This window comes from Mastomys coucha, unplaced genomic scaffold, assembly GCF_008632895.1.
Source record: "Mastomys coucha isolate ucsf_1 unplaced genomic scaffold, UCSF_Mcou_1 pScaffold1, whole genome shotgun sequence".
In the NCBI taxonomy this organism is placed as follows: Eukaryota; Metazoa; Chordata; class Mammalia; order Rodentia; family Muridae; genus Mastomys; species Mastomys coucha.
Window position 1 is genome coordinate 62,243,310 of NW_022196891.1, and position 18,245 is coordinate 62,261,554.

Genomic DNA, 18,245 nt, shown 5'->3' on the forward strand with positions numbered 1-18,245 from the left:
AAGAAAATATCTAAAAAAAAAAAAAATGGAAGGGCTGGGTTCCAAGACCAGCAGCACCGGTAGATGAAAGTGAAAATTCCCTCCCAACTTCAGACCAGGACGGAGGACTCACTGTGCTGGAAAAATCAGAAATGATAGGACAGAAAAGGGGCTTCTGGAGAGAGTTTGAAATCGGTTAGCCTGTGAATTTTCTGTGAGGAGTTTTTCCATGTTCCTGGCTCATCTGTAGGTTCTAGGGGCGAAGTTCAGAGACTCCCCTAGAAGATGATAGAAAGATTCCTGGATACGCAGAATGCTGGCTATGACCCTAGACTTCCCATCAGGTTCCCCAGAACAGCACTGAATCTATCTATACTTTGTGTGCTGTGTAGGGAGAGAGAAAATGTTAATTTGAAGTTTGACAATTCATTATAGTTCTTTGCCAGCTTTCTAGTTTAAATTCAAGTAAAATGATTTATAGCACCCTCAATTGTAAATTTCACAAATTTTCTTTCATCTAAGCATACATCTATGAAAAGTCATTAGGAACAGGGTCTCCTAAGCTTCCTTCCATTCAAAGTTGCTGAGTCATTGGAACTTTTATGGCACATGGGTCAACGAGAGCATATTAACTGTGTCAGGAGGGTCTGAGGGAGGGGGTCTGCATTCATCAGTGCCCTGATGCCTTCTTCTCTTCAGGTACCAGAAGTGCTCTAACAATGGATTGGTGGCGGGGTTCCAGAGCCGCTACTTCGAGTCAGTGCTGGATCGAGAGTGGCAATTTTACTGCTGCCGTTACAGCAAGAGGTGTCCATATTCCTGCTGGTGAGTCTGGTAGCTAAACTGTATTCCTCAGAGCTCCTGGGGGTGGGTGGGGTTGAGCCTACAATGATCTGGTCCTTCAAGTAAGCCCAGGATGTCACAAACCAGCTTGATAAGCAGCAGTTAGAGTATAGAAGAAGAGAGTGAATGGCTGAGGGAGACCATTCATACAGGAAAGAGCCCAACAGGTTACCCAACCCGATGTCCCTGTACCCTTCTTAGCCATGAAGAAAGAAACAGAAAAATGCCTAGTGGCTCCTGTCCCCAAGCCTGTTCCCTCTGTCATGATGATGACTTCACCTCACATCCAAGTCTGTTTGGGACCTGCATTCCTGCGGCACTTCTCGGGGTAACCAAGTGTCTCCCGGGCCACATTCTGGTAAAGAGTTAGAGACAGGAAACAAAACAACAACAATCACAGCAACAACAAAGCAGTGCTGGTGTTTTCGGAGTTGCTCGGCAGCCACAGCCTGGCATGTCCTATTTCGTTCTCTCCCCGGGATGAAGCCCAGTGCTCCCTGACTCTGGCTTCCAATCTTCGATGAGAGTACACACACATTTAGTCACCCTGATAACTCACACCAGTTAACCGCCCAACTTATCCCAAGTTCTCTGGCCTGCAAACAACTCAAGCATTTAAGCCTGGGATAGCCATCCAAGATCAACATGTGAAGCTTGGCTCATTCAAGGGATCTGTCTCTGCGTGGTCAGATGCTTGGGAGGAGAGCCTTGCGGGTTCTGGCCTCTGTTAATCATGGTGCTACTCCTCAGACGCCCCAGTGGTGCACACAGTCTCTAGAGACTGACAGTTTTTCTTGCAGCAATGACAGTAAATTCACAGCTCATAGTCAGCTGATGTCTGAAAGCTACATGCTGGAAAAGAAACATCCTCTAGCCTCACCGTAAGTATTTCTTACCCCAGCGTGACTGGAGAGCAGGTGCGCCAAGGGCTGATGATTGAGCCCAAGCAGATCCTGAATCAAAAGACCAGAGATCTGCGTGCTATGTTGGGCCCAAGGAATGATGGTAAATGCAAGGGCATCCTACATCGCAGGCTCCATACCATCTTTTACTGCAATCTCTTTCCTCTTTGTCCCCTCTGTAACTTCCTGTCCCTGGAAAGGCATCTGTATTCCATGAAAACCTCAGTGCACCATTGGAAATGATGGCAATGCTTATTTACTGTGTCTCCATAAAAAAAAAGAAAAAAAAATCGGATGAAAACTGCAGTTTGCAGTCTGTAAGGATGAGAACATCATGCTATTACATTCTTTCTGTGTATGGCTACTTCCCTCTACCCAGACTTTGAGTACCTGGTATAGGAAAACTCATTGATCTTTGTATAGGCAATGAGTGTCTAGCACAATGTTTGTTTGGATCTTAATGATATGTCTATGTATGCACCCATGTGCATGACCGAGCGGGGCAGGGAGGAGGGAGAGGGAGAGAGAGGGAGAGGAAAGACTGGGCAGAAGTTTCTGATTTTCTTACAGTGCCAAGAATCCATCACTCTAGGCATGTGTTTCAGGACTGTACCACATCCCCAGTCATAAGTGATTCCTTAATAGAAAGAGAATTTTTTTTTTTCAGAAAAAAACATAGGTTGATGTTTTTAAACTTAAATAGATTTTTAATTTTTCAGTCCCACCCTCCCGCCTCTGCGTAATAAACTCTGAGCTCACAGAAATCTTGGTACTTATGCCTACCACACTCTTTAGGAAGAATTTTTGTATATTTTTCTCTCTGTGTGTTTGTCTGTGTGTGGATGAACATGTGTTCCATGTGTGTGGATGTTAAATGTCTACCTGGGATGTACCTTGTCTTCTGAAAGAGTCTCTTTCTGGGACTTGGATCTCGACATTCTAGGTTAGACTGGCTGACCAGTGAGCTTCAAGTACCCTCCTATCTTAGATTCCACATTCTCCTATCTTGGATTCCCCAGGGCTCGGATCACTAGTGTGAGCTGCTATGCTCAGATTTTGACACGAGTGCTGGAGATCAGACTCTTCATGCTTATGGAGTAGGCCCTTTAAGGACCAAGCTCTCTCCCCATGTCCCAAGGCCCTTTGGTGACATCAGACCCACAGCAGACACTCCCATTTGTTCAATTAATGAAGGTTTTAGCCTACACCCTAGCTTCACAGTGAGGGTTAAATGTGATAACAGGATCCTGGCATTGCCATGGGCTATGATCACACAAACCTGGGTTGTTTTTAAAGCAGAGTCCCCTCCACTTTCCCAAATTCAGGAGAGGCCTTCTAATAAGCCTTTCAAGGGCAGACCCTATCCAGAAACACCCGACAAGGCCAAGCATTGCCTTGCAGAAAACAGAACATGTGACAGGAGATGGATGTGCAGAGGAGCAGGGGTGAGCCAGGGGTGCACTGAGTCATGCTCGCCCAGAGAGAGGAAGAGGATTCTGGGACAGATACATTTGCCATCACAGTGAGAGCATTGGATCTCTGCCAGGATGAATGAGAGAGCCTGCAATGTCTGCAGACAGACCATCATGTCTGCTGCCTGGGGTCCTGGACAAACAGAACAACAGGGAATAGGCTCAGGGCCCAAGGCTTTCAGCCATCAGGCAGATAGATGCCCAAGGCTCACTAGTTTTAGAAAATCTTAGTGACAACAGAGGTTTAGTGTGGATGTAGAGAAGGCAGGGACAAAGGAGGAAGCATCTACATTTTCTGTAATCCTTGTCTTCTAACTGAGCAACCAATAAAAATGATCCACATTCTGTATTGTGTGTCAGCACTTGGAGCATTGATGCTTGAAGCTTAACCCTGTTTATGTGGGTGACAAGGCCAGATACAGATAAATCACTGTGTACCAAATTCCACTATCAATCTAAGGGTGCCAGAGACTCCAGTGGTCATCGGCCTTGCTTCCCCACAAATATTACATGTCCTTTCTCTCTTTAAAAATGAATTCTCCAACCCCCCCTTAGATACAACTCATCACTTATAATACTAAGAATTTAATGACTATGGAAAGGTATGTATAAGGAACAGAGAGGATCTTGGTTAATTTAACAATGGTCTAAATGAGATGGGCAACACTTCTTGAATTGACAGAAACATTCAGGTTTCATAATATTCATCCCCATGCCTTGATCTTCAGGGTTCTTCCACTTGCCTTCCTAACCCCCAACCCCTTATTCTCCCTCACCCCACCCAGGCCCAGATATATCACCATTAGTCAGAGTCACAGGGTAGTGAGAACAACATCACAACTCAACTTTGAAGCAGATGCCACAAAACGAGTGCTTCAACGGGATTGGCTGTAGCTCAGACTGCACAATGAGTGCTTCAACGTGATTGGCTGTAGCTCAGACTGCAGTGTCGGGATGGAGAGCTCACACAGCTGGCCTGTGGGAATGATACTTTTTCCAAGGAAACACTGGAGAAGTGGCATAAAGAACGTGCACCCAACACCACAGAACACAGTATATGACTCACTGTTCCAAGGGTGTCTGGACATTTTAGTGGGATCTTTAAATTGCCTGAGTCATGGTGTTATATTATATGCTTCTAAATTGAATGAAACTCCAAGGTCCTAAGTTTTCAGTTCTTCAGTATCTCAGCATACAGTCTGGCCCTTAATATAAAAGCTGTCAAAAGAATAACTATATGTTGCTAACCCTTACGAGTAGCAATTGCAGTGAAATCGACATTGATAGAGTGACTTTTTAATAAATGATAATTTTAAAAAACCCCAAGTTTCTTTGTGCTTGTCATTGTGCTGGATCCTTTTAACAGCCCTGCATGGTGAATTGACAGCTATGTTCTATCTTCCCTATGCTGACATGCTGGTAATCCCTGCACTTGGTACCTTCTCTTACATCACTTGAGCTGACTTGAATTAAATGGTAGAACTAGACACATGAAAGGATGAACCTTTCCACCTGCATGTGTGTGTGTGTGTATGTGTGTATCTGTGTGTATTTGTCCGTGTGTGTATCTGTGTGTATTTGTCTCTGTGTGTCTGTGTGTGTGCCTCTCTCTGTGTGTCTGTCTGTCTCTCTGTGTGTCTGTGTGTGTCTGTGTGTCTATGTGTCTGTGTGTCCAGACATCATGAAATCCTGAGGAGACCATTAGATCCCCTAGATGGAGAGTTATTGGAGGTTGAAAGCTACCCTATGTGGGTGCTGAGAATCGACCTTTGTTCCTCTGCAGGCACAGTAGGTGCTCTTAATCACTGAGACTCCTCCTCAGCCCTAGGTGTTTGTCCGACACAAGCTCTATATATCCTTGGCTGGTTGGGAACTGCCATTGTAGATCAGGAAATGTTAGCTGAACGTTTGAAGAAATCCTGATCTACAGTGGCAGTGTAGGAATTACAGGCATGCTCCACTGCAGCCTGTTCCTCTTCTACACAGAAAATCTCTCTGCAGCATACATGTGAAGCTTGTCAAGGGGGTGTCTGTCACCTCTGTAGTTTCAAGCATTTAGAGACTCAAAAATATCCTTCCGGGATAGGAAAACAAAAGCATCACCAGCTCCCAGATGCATGTGGGATTTATTTGTTTGCTGGGAGCCAAGGTACCACTCTGATTTCAGCATGATATCTCTCTGGATATCACAACATCACTGAAACCTGGCAAGAAAGTGAATTCCTGCTCGATGCAGACATGCCGTTACTAATCGGTTCCCACTGGACTAGATGAATATGTAAATGTAACACATATTTATTTAGCTGGAAGAATCCAAATTCGTAGTCCAATGGTCTGTTAACAACCAACACATGTCACCTTTTGCCTCCTCCACTGTCCTCAAACAGCTCCTCCTGGTCACATCCCAGTCAATCAGCCAGCTGGATTTAAGTTATGCATATACATCCTGGAACAGGGGGGTTTGAATTAGAGACTTGTTTGTTTGTTTGTTGTTCTGTCTAAATGATTCTTCTCTGGGTCTATGACTGTCCAGTAGGTTTGTAGAATGATCTGGTGTTTAAATGACCTTTACATTGTCTTTCACAGTCACTGGCTTTCTGTGACAGTCAAACATTTCCCACCATTCTCCCCCTGACTCGCCCTCATGTCCAGTTTGTAAGGCAGAGCGTAGCTTTGCTTAATTCCTTCACATTTCTAGTTCACAACAACAAAAGTCAGTTCAAGAGAATATTTGTCTCTTTTTCTTCCACTGTGAATAATCCAGTCAAAGAAAATCTTTGTGAAACCGGGCCCTCTTGTCCTGATTTTAACACTAGAAGGTCATTCCCGTGATGCTCTGTTTAAGTCAGGAATGAGCTCATAGGCCTTCCGTCAGGGAGTCTGTCACCCTGCCCTGGCTGGCTGGTCCTGTAGCATGTTTCCCAGAGGCCTGATGAAAAGAGGAACTGTCCACAACTGATTGCTCTGAGCCAGCATTGCAGCTATTATTGCAGAGATGGAAGGCCCTCTATCTTGAGATAACGAATCTGGGTGTTACCGTTGAAGAGTGCACACTGTGGATGGATGCTCCCATCCTTCACAAGCAACCACCACCCTGCCCTCCACGTACTCACTTTGAGGAGCCACAGCTCCCCTGAGGTGGCACAGAATCGATTGTCCTTTTACTCAGCTGGAGTGGCTGTCACAGTTACTGTCCCCTATTTATAATGTTGAAGTCTATTTGCTACCCACATATAGGAGATGCTCTCTTCCCTTGTGTTCAGACTTCAAAAGCAGACACTTCAGAGATGTGTCTGATTGTCTGAGTACCAGCTCACCCAACCTGTGAGCTACTTAGAACAAAGCAAGCCTGTCAATCACAGACCAAGTCCACTTCTATCCACAGAACTCTAGGAGACACCCTTCATTTCTTCATCCAGTTAACCAGTCGGGTTACTAAATGGGAAAGGATAGAAAATAGGTGCAATTTACAGACAGGAGAATTTCCGAACCTTGGCTATTGTATTATCTATTTGTTTAGTGAAATCTTCCCTATGCTCATGAAGAACCTGAGATATGGAAGTTGTAATGCTCTTCAAAAAAGTGAGTTTGATTTGGAGAGGTCCAGCCACCTCCAGATCCCACATTATGTGTATAGTGTACAGCCACTTACCTTTATCACAGGAAGAAAATTAAAACAATACAGATCAAGTGCTAGGCAGTGACACAGCAGATATCTAATGGGCAAGTGAAGGGTGCTTTATTTAGAGGGAGGGAGAAGTTGGAGGTGAAAGTGTCCTTGTTGATGTACAGCTTAGGGGAGCCAGGCTAATGACTGTCAACAGTAATCAAAACAAATGTGACCACTGCCGACCAGGCCTGGGCTTGAAGCGAGAGCTTGAGGCTCACTTCCAAAATAGCAATTTGAAAAAAGTTCAGGGTCTTTCCTCTTCTAATTTAAGTCGCAGACATCCTGTGAACTATGCTTCCGCTGTGTGGTGATACATATCTGAACCCTTTGAAATATAAGCCCCCAAATGCCACAGAGGATAGACACTAACATTTTATGCTCTCTGTCACAGCCCAAGTTCCCAGAATTCAGTCTGTCGCCACAGAGAAGGGCACTTATGTGACTGTAGAGGACATGGCATGTGGTCCTATTTGGCCAATGGCCAGCTCTCTGGGGAGGGATCAAGATACCTGCTTCTTTGCCCATCTCTCTCTCTCTCTCTCTCTCTCTCTCTCTCTCTCTCTCTCTCTCTCTCTCTCTCTCTCAATATATAATATATATATATCACATATATTGTATATATATCACATATATTGTATATATAAGTACACTTGGATTTTGTTGTAGTAAATATTTAATCTCAATTGAGGGTTTCTACCCCGCCTTTAATCATTCAGTTCTCAGATAAAAGACACACAACCTTTATATTTATAATAAGCCCTTAAAGCAATAAAGCTGGGCAGATATCAACCTTCTGTGCTATTATGTCAACTTCCCTATCAATAACCCTGAGTTATAACTTGCTGTGCTCCATCTGGGCTGTTCTTAACTCCAACTGGCCAGCCTTCATGGCCATACTTCCATGACTCAGCTACCCCATGGTGTCTGCTTTCTCCACCTTCTTCTCTCTCCCCCTGTGGTCCTCCTCAGACACCTCCCAGCCCCAAAATTGAAGCTCTGCCCTCCTCTCTTCTGTTCAGGTACAGGCTTGTCGGCATCTCTATTCAACCAATAGTTTTAAATTAAGAAGCAAGTTCACATAGCATTACTTTGTGTATATGCAGATCCTCATATCCCTGGGGCAACCAGGCCTTGTGGGTCAGTATCTAGCATTACAACACATAGCAAAAGAGCAAACCTCAACAATGTTTTATCATTCTGTCTTGTCAAAAATAGCTCAAACAAGTTGTGATGTAGTATGGGCATGTTAAGGGCACTAACAAAGTCATCCACCCTGGAGTGTCCTCGTTTCTTATAGTGTGACAGGAAAGGCATTATATACACACCTTGATCCTGAACAGATGACAGGGATAGTTGAGAAAGTCCCCACTTCTCAACTTACCTGTCAGACAGTTATCATCTTTGACTTAAATGTAAATTGTAAACCAACTTTGACACATCAAGTCTATACTTGCTTAGTGCCTCTTCTATGCTCTGTAAACACTAGCTCATAAAATATGTGTATGGTGCCACATACCAATGATGCCTCAAAGAGATCTCTATACCCGCCAGCCCATGATGTACTCAGCAACCATTCATTGAGTCTAGTTGTACCTGTTGACAATATCTGTGATTCAAATATCACAGATGGGAAAGGCCTAAAGGCCTGTGTCAGTCTCCCTTCAGTCCAAACTGATTTTTGGCTGCTCATAACTAAGATATCATTTAAGTTATTTCTGTCTTATTCATCCCTGTCTGACACAAGAACTCACACAAATCTTAAGTTTTCCAGGTCTCTAAGCATTGGAACAAGAGGTGAGAAACTGTGCCCCAGATGCTCTTTGAAAGTGGTAGGAAAAATAAGTATACACACATGCATATGGACACACACACACACACACACACACATATACAGTGATTTTTTTATGAAAAGAGGGTAAATATGCCCCCTATATTTCTCAGAAATACTTTGAAATACACTAAGTTCTTTAATACACTGCCCTTCCCTTCCTCTTGTCAAGTGCTGGGTTACTTGACTATTTTAACTGGGCTAGAAATGTGTGGCAATGATCTGTATGAGGGACTTTGCCAAAAAGCTGTCTGAAACTGCATAGTGATTCACAAAAAAGCTGAAACCACACTGAATCTTACCCCTTTTATCTTCATGAAAGATGTGCAATAAAACATTATCATCCAGTTTCCTTTGGCCTCTCTTGACTTTCTGAAAAGTATGTAAACTTTGTCTCGGTTTTAACTCGTAAGTTTAACGCCTCTTATTTTCTTGATTGACTATTACTTGGGTTTTTATTTATTAGTACATTGTGTGTATGTATGTGTGTGTATGTGTGTGTGTATGCATGTGTGTGTATCTGTGTACATGCACATGGTATCACAAAGAAATAAATAGACATATATCTATTGGACTAAACATATGGAATCCTAGACTAAATTTGAAACAGAAATTCTTGCTGCAGCTGGTGTTTAGAAGGCTCACATTTTATCAATGATTGAGATCACTTCTACTTCCATATTTTTAGTTTCCAGCCTCCTTCACTATTTCTCCTAATTCAAAGTTCAGGAAGAAAGTCCAAGTTTGATCTCCCGGTTTTATGATGAAAACAACCAAAACGCAACCAAAAATCAAAGCTAGAACTAATTTGGACCAATACCAATGGCAAACATCTTGCCTTCTCTGGGAAATCCTAGAAAGTCACTGGTCAGCTGACCCTGCTTCTACAGAGGGACACTTCCTAGAAACCTGTCCACTGAGCCGAAGGCCCCATCTGCTCACTGAATGAGTAAGAAATCCTCACCAGAGAAACCGTTAGGGAACTGTTTGACCCTCTTTGGAACCTAAGCCTTTTTGATGTTTATTTTAAGTGCAAATTTTTCTCTCCCACTTTATTCCAGATTTTTTTTTTTATTATGCAATTGATCTGAGGGCAGGGCAGAGGGTCAATAGAAATAACAGTTAACTAGTTTGGGCAGTTGGATGTAGCCTAACACAATAGTGCCAAATACAGACAATTGCTAGAGCAGGATTAAAAGTTTTGGTAATGAAGTTTGATACGTCGTGTATACATGCAGCTTTTGAAGTTCTAGAATGTTTTATGAAATGAAGGAAACACACTCAAAATCCTACTTAAATTATGTGTGTTCTCAACAGTCCACTCCCTCCTCTGGATAAACTGTCATAGAGCAGCTGGCACTGAGTCCTCAGGTCACAAGTCAGTGGGATCCAACTGAGGCCCGACTAGATCCCTTTATGTAGCACTTAGCTGGATTATTGTTGTTGTTGTTGTTGCTGTTGTTGTTGTTAGACAAAGGAAATGCTATGTCAGGGTCTCCTTACAAGCCCAAAAGAGATTTTAAATTTTCTCTTCATGGACATATCAATTGAAAATGCATGCAACCATGTGAGTTCAGGCTTGGTATCTAAGATGCCTAGTAATTTCTTCCAAAGAAACAAATCAGAAAGGGAGTGAGTTGTTCAGGCAAAGGAATGACTAACACAAGCTCAAAGAGACAATTTAGATTTCTGACTAAGTCCACCTAGCTTGTGCTAACCTAGGTCCTGATGAACCTATGGATTCCTTGTAGACCCTCCCATCATCCCTTCTAATTCATAAACTAGGATTTTTTTTTTCATTCTCACAACCTTAACACCATTGGACTGCACAATGGCCTAGTACACCCAAATCAAATGGGATTACTGGCACTCACAAAGTAGCTGCCCCCTGAGCAGCCCTGAGGATACAGATGTGATCCAGAAGTGCTGGTACATCATGTAATCTTGGCTCTTGGGAGGTGAAGGCAGAAGTCTCTGGAGTTGAAAGTTATCCTAGCTACGTAGTAATCCAAGGCTAGTGTAGGCTACATGAGGCCTGTCTAGGGAAAGACATTGGTGTCTTTTTCTTTTTTATCCTGAATGGATCTATTTGGGTCTTGAATTCCAGTGGCAAATTTTTATGAGATCAAGGGGATTCTAACTTTGTCTCAGGATTGACCCAATCTTTGAGAATAAAGAAGGAAGAATGACAAAAGGAAGGGAAGAGGCAATGCCGGTGGGGGAGGAGAAAACTGTTTAATGATTCCACACGAGCCTTAGATCATTTTATCACACATCCTTTCACTATTTGCAGTGAAATGTATAAGACAGCTTTCTTTTTTATAGGTTGGGAAACCAACTAAGTCATTCTCACAAAGCCATTTGTTTATTCGGAAAATATTTGCCATGTAGCAGGAACTGTTTCAGCTGCCAGGGTTACCGTAGTGGACAGAGAGAACTGTACCTTTGTGGAGCTCACATTTTACCTAGATATTTTAAACACATTTACTATTACCAGCTATGGTAAGAAATATGTGTCAAACTGTCACACAATACGTGCACATAGTTAATGCGTAGATACATTTAAATAAATGTGTTCATGCACAAACACTATTGTAAGCAATGCACCATTTCAGCTGAAACTTTCTGTTCTGTTGTGTTCTCTTTTAAGCTGGTGTATTAGTTATATTTTCTCAGTGCTGTGACAAGAGCAACTTAGGATGGAAAGGTTTAATTTTTGCTCACAGTTCATGGGTACAGTCCATCACAGCAGAGAAGTCATGGCATCTGGAAACAGATGCAGCTCTAGATTGTCTCCAGTCACAAAGCAAAGAGTGGTGGTTACTGATGTTTGGCTAGCTTTCACGATTAAACTTAGAGCAAGACCCCAGCCCATGTGTCTTAGTTAGGGTTCTATTGCTGTGAAGAGACACCATGACCAAGGCAACTCTTATAAAGGCAAACATTTAATTGGTGCTGGCTTACAATTTCAGAGGTTCCGTCCATTATCATCATGGTGGCAAGCATGGCAGTGTGTAGGCAGACATGGCCCCGGAGGAGCCAAGAGTTCCATATCTTGATCTGCAGGCAGCCAGGAGGACACTAGATTCCACACCATGAAGTGCCTCAAAGCCCACCCCCACAGTGACACACTTTCTCCAACAAGGCCACACCACCTAATGGTGCCATTCCCCATGGGCCAAGCATTTAAACACATGAGTTTATGAGAGGCCAACCCTATTCAAACCACCACACTATGGTTCTGTCTATATTTAGTCACAATTAGCACAAACTAGAAAATTCCCTCCAAGATGACTCTAGACCCTTTCAAACTGACAATCAACATAAACCTAGTCATGATCCATTCAGTTGATTTTATGATCTAATAATGAGTCATGATACAATTTGAAACAGCTCCCTGGCTGACTTAAATAGGATGGAAATAATCCAGCATGACTTCAAAGACAGGAGAGTCTTCTGCCTATGTTATAGCTACAGTTGCTGATGCTGTTGCTGCATGTGTGAAGTGTACAGTTCAATAGCTAGGGAGAGGAAGTGGAGAAGTGGAAGAAGGTCTCTATCTATCATTGTGGCTTGGCAGAAACCACTGAACTTCAGTTGCAATTTCCCAAGATCTCCCCATCTCTTTCACACTGATCTTCTATCTGCTCCAACCCTTTGTTCTCTCTACACAGGATGACAACAGAGTACCCAAGCCACTATGGGGAAGACATGGACATGATTTCCTATGACTATGATTTCTATATGCGAGGGGCAACAACCACTTTCTCTGCCGTGGAAAGGTGAGAGGGGTAACCCCTGTCCACTGATCTCGGGGTTAGAGGCTGTGTGGATTCACTCCTTGCTGGGGTCCTGACTGTGGGTACTTTTACCCGAAGACCCCAATAATCTAGTTTCCTACTTAGTCAAGGATTAGCTGTGGGTTTGGTTAGGCGGCAGGAGCCAGTGAGAAGTGAGAATTCATGGAAACTTGCCTCGTGAGGAAGTGTGAGCCTGACAAGAAGGACAGACACCAGCCTACTCGAGTACCACAGCAGCCTTGAACTTGGCATGGGCATTCCTTGACGTTCTAAACAGTTCCTGCAGTCAACCTCAGACAGCACTTGACATGCCAAGGAAAGATTGAGGTGGCTGGAAGAATATTCATTCTCAAACTGGACTCCCTTCTAGTCCTGTGCCATTGTGGGCTCACCACTTAGAATTGTAGGGGGGAAGAGAGGAAAAGAAGAGGAGGGACTTCACAAAGAAGAACATACAAAATCCATTCTCTCAGTACATTCAGTCTGGTATAACACAACATTTGAGACTAGACAACTTCTAAAAATCAGAAATCTACTGTTCACAGTCCCAGAGACTTGGAAATTTAAGATCAAGGTAGCAGGAGATATTTGGTGAGGACTGAACTTTGCTTCCAAGACAGACCCTCTCACACATGTGTTCCCACACAATGGAACTGAACCTAGATACAAAGGCACTGATACCATTCCTGAGGACAGCATACTCTTGACATAATCATCCCCCAACCCTTACCTCTTAGGACTACTTGGTACTGTGATTACTTCGGACATTAGTTTCTTCCACACAGATTTTATAACAGACATTAACATGCAGACCACAGTATCTGACTAATCATATTTAGAAATGAAAAGGGGAGGGAATTATTACATGATGAAATCAGAATCCTTCTTGAGTGAAAAGACGACCTGAGTCATTTAAAAAGGAAAAGCACCAACTTGCACTTCGACCCTGTTCCTGCCCTTATTTCTTTCTGGGCCTCTCCATGTACACTGAAACCATAAGAAAACAAGAGTCAAAAATTCCTGTAGACATGATCGTCATATGATTCTTGTGTCTATCTCTCTATTAATTCATGAAAAGGGATGGAGAGATTCAGAAGTTAAGCGATGATTTGACTTTTATTCAGTGATAATAATGTCACACAAAAATAAATTCCAGGAAGATTACCCACACATGGTCTGCAAACCAAATAAAACCGAAGGTAAATCCTCAGAAGCTAACAGACTACGAGCCGAGTAGTCAATCTGAGCACCATTTCCTTTTGTGTATATGCTTCCAAATGAAGCTGCACTTCACTTAGCCACAGTTAACTTATTTATTATGAAATACATATTTTAAAGACACAAAAGTAGCTCTGCAAACGCACATTGTATGTTCCAGGTTCCAAGGACAAAGATTCTGGTTTCTCCACAGGAGAGCTCTTCGGTTTTCATGTGTAACTTGTTTCTGTTTGAGATAGGGTTTCAACTTCCTTGGTTCCCTGTTTTCTAAAAAGCTACAGTGTAGAAGAGGTAGAGTTTGGATAAACTCATTCTAAGGAGGAGAAACAATTGAGTGGTATACCACACAGCAAAGCTATTTAAGAAGAGAGACCCAAGAACTCCAAGAGTATGGAAATCTAGTACCAGTGTCAAGTGTTCCTAAAGATTTACAAGTTAAAGGGGATATTGGTTCTGAGTTTTCTGGTTAAAAGTAAAACACAAAATGGAAACAGTAAAGAATGAATGGCTATCACCTAAAATTGGTGCTAAATGAGTATTTTTTGGCAGTTAAGATGGCCAATTCTGACTGGCTTGGAAATGATCAGTTACACAGATGGTACAGAATCACTGAAGTCTGAGGTATGGTGACTCTGAATTATTTTTAAATGACTTCTGCCCCCCCCCACACACACACACAAAAATAAAGTTAGCATAAATAAAATTAGCATGCCCATATAGTTTTGATGCAGTCACCAACAACCAGTGGTTTGGAAATTCATGGTTTTAGTTTCTTCATTTCCATTGAAGATGGCGTGCTCACCCGTAATCCCACTGGACAAATTCCATCAGAGCAAGGGCTTCCCTTACGTACGAAACTCACTTGTGTATGTCTTCTCCTGGAATGGTTTCTCATCCTGGGGCCAGTTAATTCTTTGTTGCAAGTATCTGTTCTATGATTCTAGGTGTTAGCCCCACCCACTAGGTGCCACTGTTATCTATTTACCTTCAGGGTGACAGGCAAAACTCTTTGCAGCCATTACCAAATATACCATAGAGCCACTCAGCCCCTAGTTGAAAGCTACTGTCTGGCATGGAAAACAGAGCCTGGTTAGGCCCCTTGATTCTTTTAGGACCAAGTTTAAAATTTTCTCAGCTTCCATTAACTGCCTCTTAAACTTACATCACAGATGCCTGGCCACAGGATCTTTCTTACCTCCTTCATGCGTAGATACGCATTAGCTGTGATAATTAAATTCACTTGGAAAACACACAGCGCCCGTTTGCTGCTCATCTAAAGCAAGTCGTATCCTCTGTGGATGATTTTACAAGAACAAATATCAATACACATCTCATTCCTCCAGGCCCTTAAAGACATGTACCAGAGAACACTGTCCCCAGTTGCACTGCATAGGACAAGTTGGAAAAAAATAGACTCAGAATTAGAAAGCCTTGCCTTGGGCTGTTTGCTTACCATCCCCAGCCCCCGCTCAGATTAGCAAGGTCATCGCCACATACTTTCTATCCAGAAGTTGGATGCTGGAGCTGTCAGTCATTGGTGTTTAGGATACATTGAATCAGAAATAAGCCCCGCAGGTTCAAAGAGCAGAAGGAGGGAGGACTGTATTGTGGAAAAAAAAATGCTCAGTTGAATATAGATAAAGTAGTTCCACGCTTTATTGGGATTACGCCAAAATCATGACAGCTGTGTCCTCTGGTGGCATTAAGGACACCTGGCAAGGGAATCAGCGTAGTGCAAGAGAAAGACCAATATTTGAGTTCAGCACCTTCGGAATCTGACAGCATCACCTTTCGCTGGTTGGTAATCCTTCAAAGCAAGTCTAATCACACTAAGCCTATTTTTTCACAAAACAATGAGTGGGGATTATTGACAGAACAGGTTGTAGAGCGTCTAGTGCAGGGCCGGGCACATTGGAGGCATTGGAGACTTCACAATGACAATGGTCGCTGTCATTGTTAAATAGTATCAGGCCACAGGAGCGCTGTGGAGGGTATACAACTCCCTGCATTTCTATTAAGCGGCTGAAAACAGAACTTGGTCCTAAGCTTAGCAAAACAGCGTGCATCCGCACCATTTTTTCCAAAACCAAACAATTCTGTGCCCTCTCAAATCTATCCCATCACTTAAATAGGCTATTCCGTTTCTGATAGGCGAGGCATTTTCTTTCACACAGTGTATCCCCTGGACTCTGGGCGCATAGAGTCCTCCGGAGAAAGGAAGTATTATGGGAAAATGGATGGCCTTAAAAGTCCATCTTCTTCTAAAGAAGGAGGATTCTTCACAGTGAAACAGAGGTAGTGCTAATGAGTGCTGAACTTGTAAGTCCTGGAGGCACCATGGAGGTTGAGCCATGAAGAACTGACCACCTGCCATAATAAGAGCCCCCACGTGCCTTATAACCAGCAGTAATCTGGGACAATCTAACCTTACAGACCCATGAGTTCTCTGAAGACTTTATCGAAGTCTTCTGAGAACAAGGTGAGAATCCCCAGAGCTCCAAATCTAGCCAAAGCCCATCAGTGCATTTCCCCAGGAACCGCTCTTTCTACACTCACTGACATTCCTTTTTCTGGCTCTCCTCCTACAGGGATCGCCAGTGGAAGTTCATAATGTGCCGGATGACTGACTATGACTGTGAATTCGAAAACGTTTAAATTCGACACATACAGAAGTCTGGGTGAAGGGCAAGATGTCCTGAGGGTGTCATATCACATATGCTAAAGTTGATTAGAACATCTACACTTCTTTCTTTTGCTCTCTTCCCTGGGAAGGGAGCTATGGTGTCAGCTGCCTAGGACTTTCTCACCATGATCACACACATAAATAAACCCACAATTAAGCCATCTCTCTTCCTTTCAACACATTCCAAGACAACCATCTCCAGTTGCTGATATCAGCTTCCTTGCACAGCACATGTACAGAGCCTGCATGCTTACAGCCCGATGCCTGGAACACCTGTTGTACAGCCTTGCTGTGGCTCGCACTATAACTTGAGCTTCAGATTAAGCTTAGTAAACTTGGAGAGAAAGAGCTTGAGGGAGGCAGGATAAAGGTTCTCTATAGCTAAGTCTGTTTGAGTGACAACACCCAGAGACCTCACCTGGGGTGGTGGTGATAGGGCACTCTCTGTCTTCAGAGAACATGTACCTACTCTCTCCTTCCACAAGAGCCACATAGACTTAGAAGTTCCAGTAAAGATGCTTCAGAAGAGAGGGGACTTGGAGGTGAAAGGGGGAGGTGGGAGGGTTTGAGGACCGAGCTGAAAGACTTTAGGCTGAAAGAACTTTCTTGATTCAAAGATGATATACAACATCAGACCCAACCATGAGAATGAATATGAGGGCCAGGAAAACCTGCGCGAATCAGTCTCAAGACAGAAACAGTGAAAGAAAGATGAGAGAGTGTGACTCAGATTAGGAATCTAAGGAGACAAGAGTGGCCAGGGGAGAAGGGATCTTGGGTTTTCAGCAGCTTGAGACACACCCAGTATATAAAGACTGCCATATCCCCAGAAGCCGTAGGGATGCCGCTTGCACTTCTCTGGATTGGTCCTGGAGGATCCTCCTCCCTTTCCATGGCGCTTGGAAGTGTATTCTGCAGAGATGACACTGTAATATCTCTGTCTCTAGCCATTTGTACCTTCTTCTTTAAAAAAAAATAAAAGCATCAATATTCACTGTTATAAATATCAAAGGTCAATTTGCATCTCCTAGGCTCCCCTTTTGATCATTCATTAATTTGTCCTGAAAATACAGCTTCACACTGTGATTTGTGAGAAGGCTTGAAGACTATGGCCTTGGGGGCCATGTGAGGTGAGGATCGGCCTGGAGGAATCGGATCATTAGAACACAAAGTTCAGAGTGTTCCTGTCACCTAAGGACTAGACAAAGGATGGAACCATGTTCCTTTGGCTTTAGATCTAGCTACTTTACCTGATGTATCACATGACCTGATATATATCACATGAAATTGTAGCCATAGGAAACTCATATTTTCTTTATCTGTATCATTTGTTTATTCTTTTCTTAACTGCTATCATTCCCTCAACTTCTCCCCAAATAGGCCCAGGAGAAGCACTAGATGGGGACACTTTGCTATATATCCCAGGTAGGTGGTGAAATAGCATATCTTGGCCAACAGTGGCTGTATTTACCCCAGTAAGCTCCCAGCTTTGGGATAGGCAAGAACAGAACCAAAGATGGACTCCTTTGTCTCAATTCTTAAGAACTCTTTGATCACATCTTTCTGCTGAGTTCCCTTAGTTCTTTGCTGCTGCTTCTCTGCAGTTTTAATTTATAATGAGAAGCTTCCCGGTGTTAGTTTTCACAGAGGGTTCCATTAATATTTTAGCAATTGCAGTGCTGGTGCAGGATGACAACCAGGAAATGGCCTTAGTTGGGTTCATGTGGAGCCCAGCAGGAAGGGAGACAAACCGGGCAGATTGGCTTACACAGTAGCCACATCCGTGATGGCAACAAAGAGCTGGTAGGAGGATGGGATGTGGGGTGGAGAGGCCTGTGGCTTGGAGGAGC

General features: G+C 43.2%; 1 protein-coding gene across 1 annotated transcript in view; it reads left to right on the plus strand.

Annotated features, from left to right (window-relative positions):
• The window catches only part of Dpt (dermatopontin), a 30,203-nt gene extending 12,797 nt beyond the window's left edge, over nt 1-17,406 (plus strand). Inside the window, exons 2-4 of the mRNA XM_031387794.1 lie at nt 679-804; nt 12,369-12,476; nt 16,301-17,406. Of these exons, the coding sequence (XP_031243654.1) occupies nt 679-804; nt 12,369-12,476; nt 16,301-16,367 (301 nt within the window). The 3' untranslated portion in view covers nt 16,368-17,406. The remainder of the gene's footprint in view (nt 1-678; nt 805-12,368; nt 12,477-16,300) is intronic.
• Nucleotides 17,407-18,245: the final 839 nt, after the last annotated feature.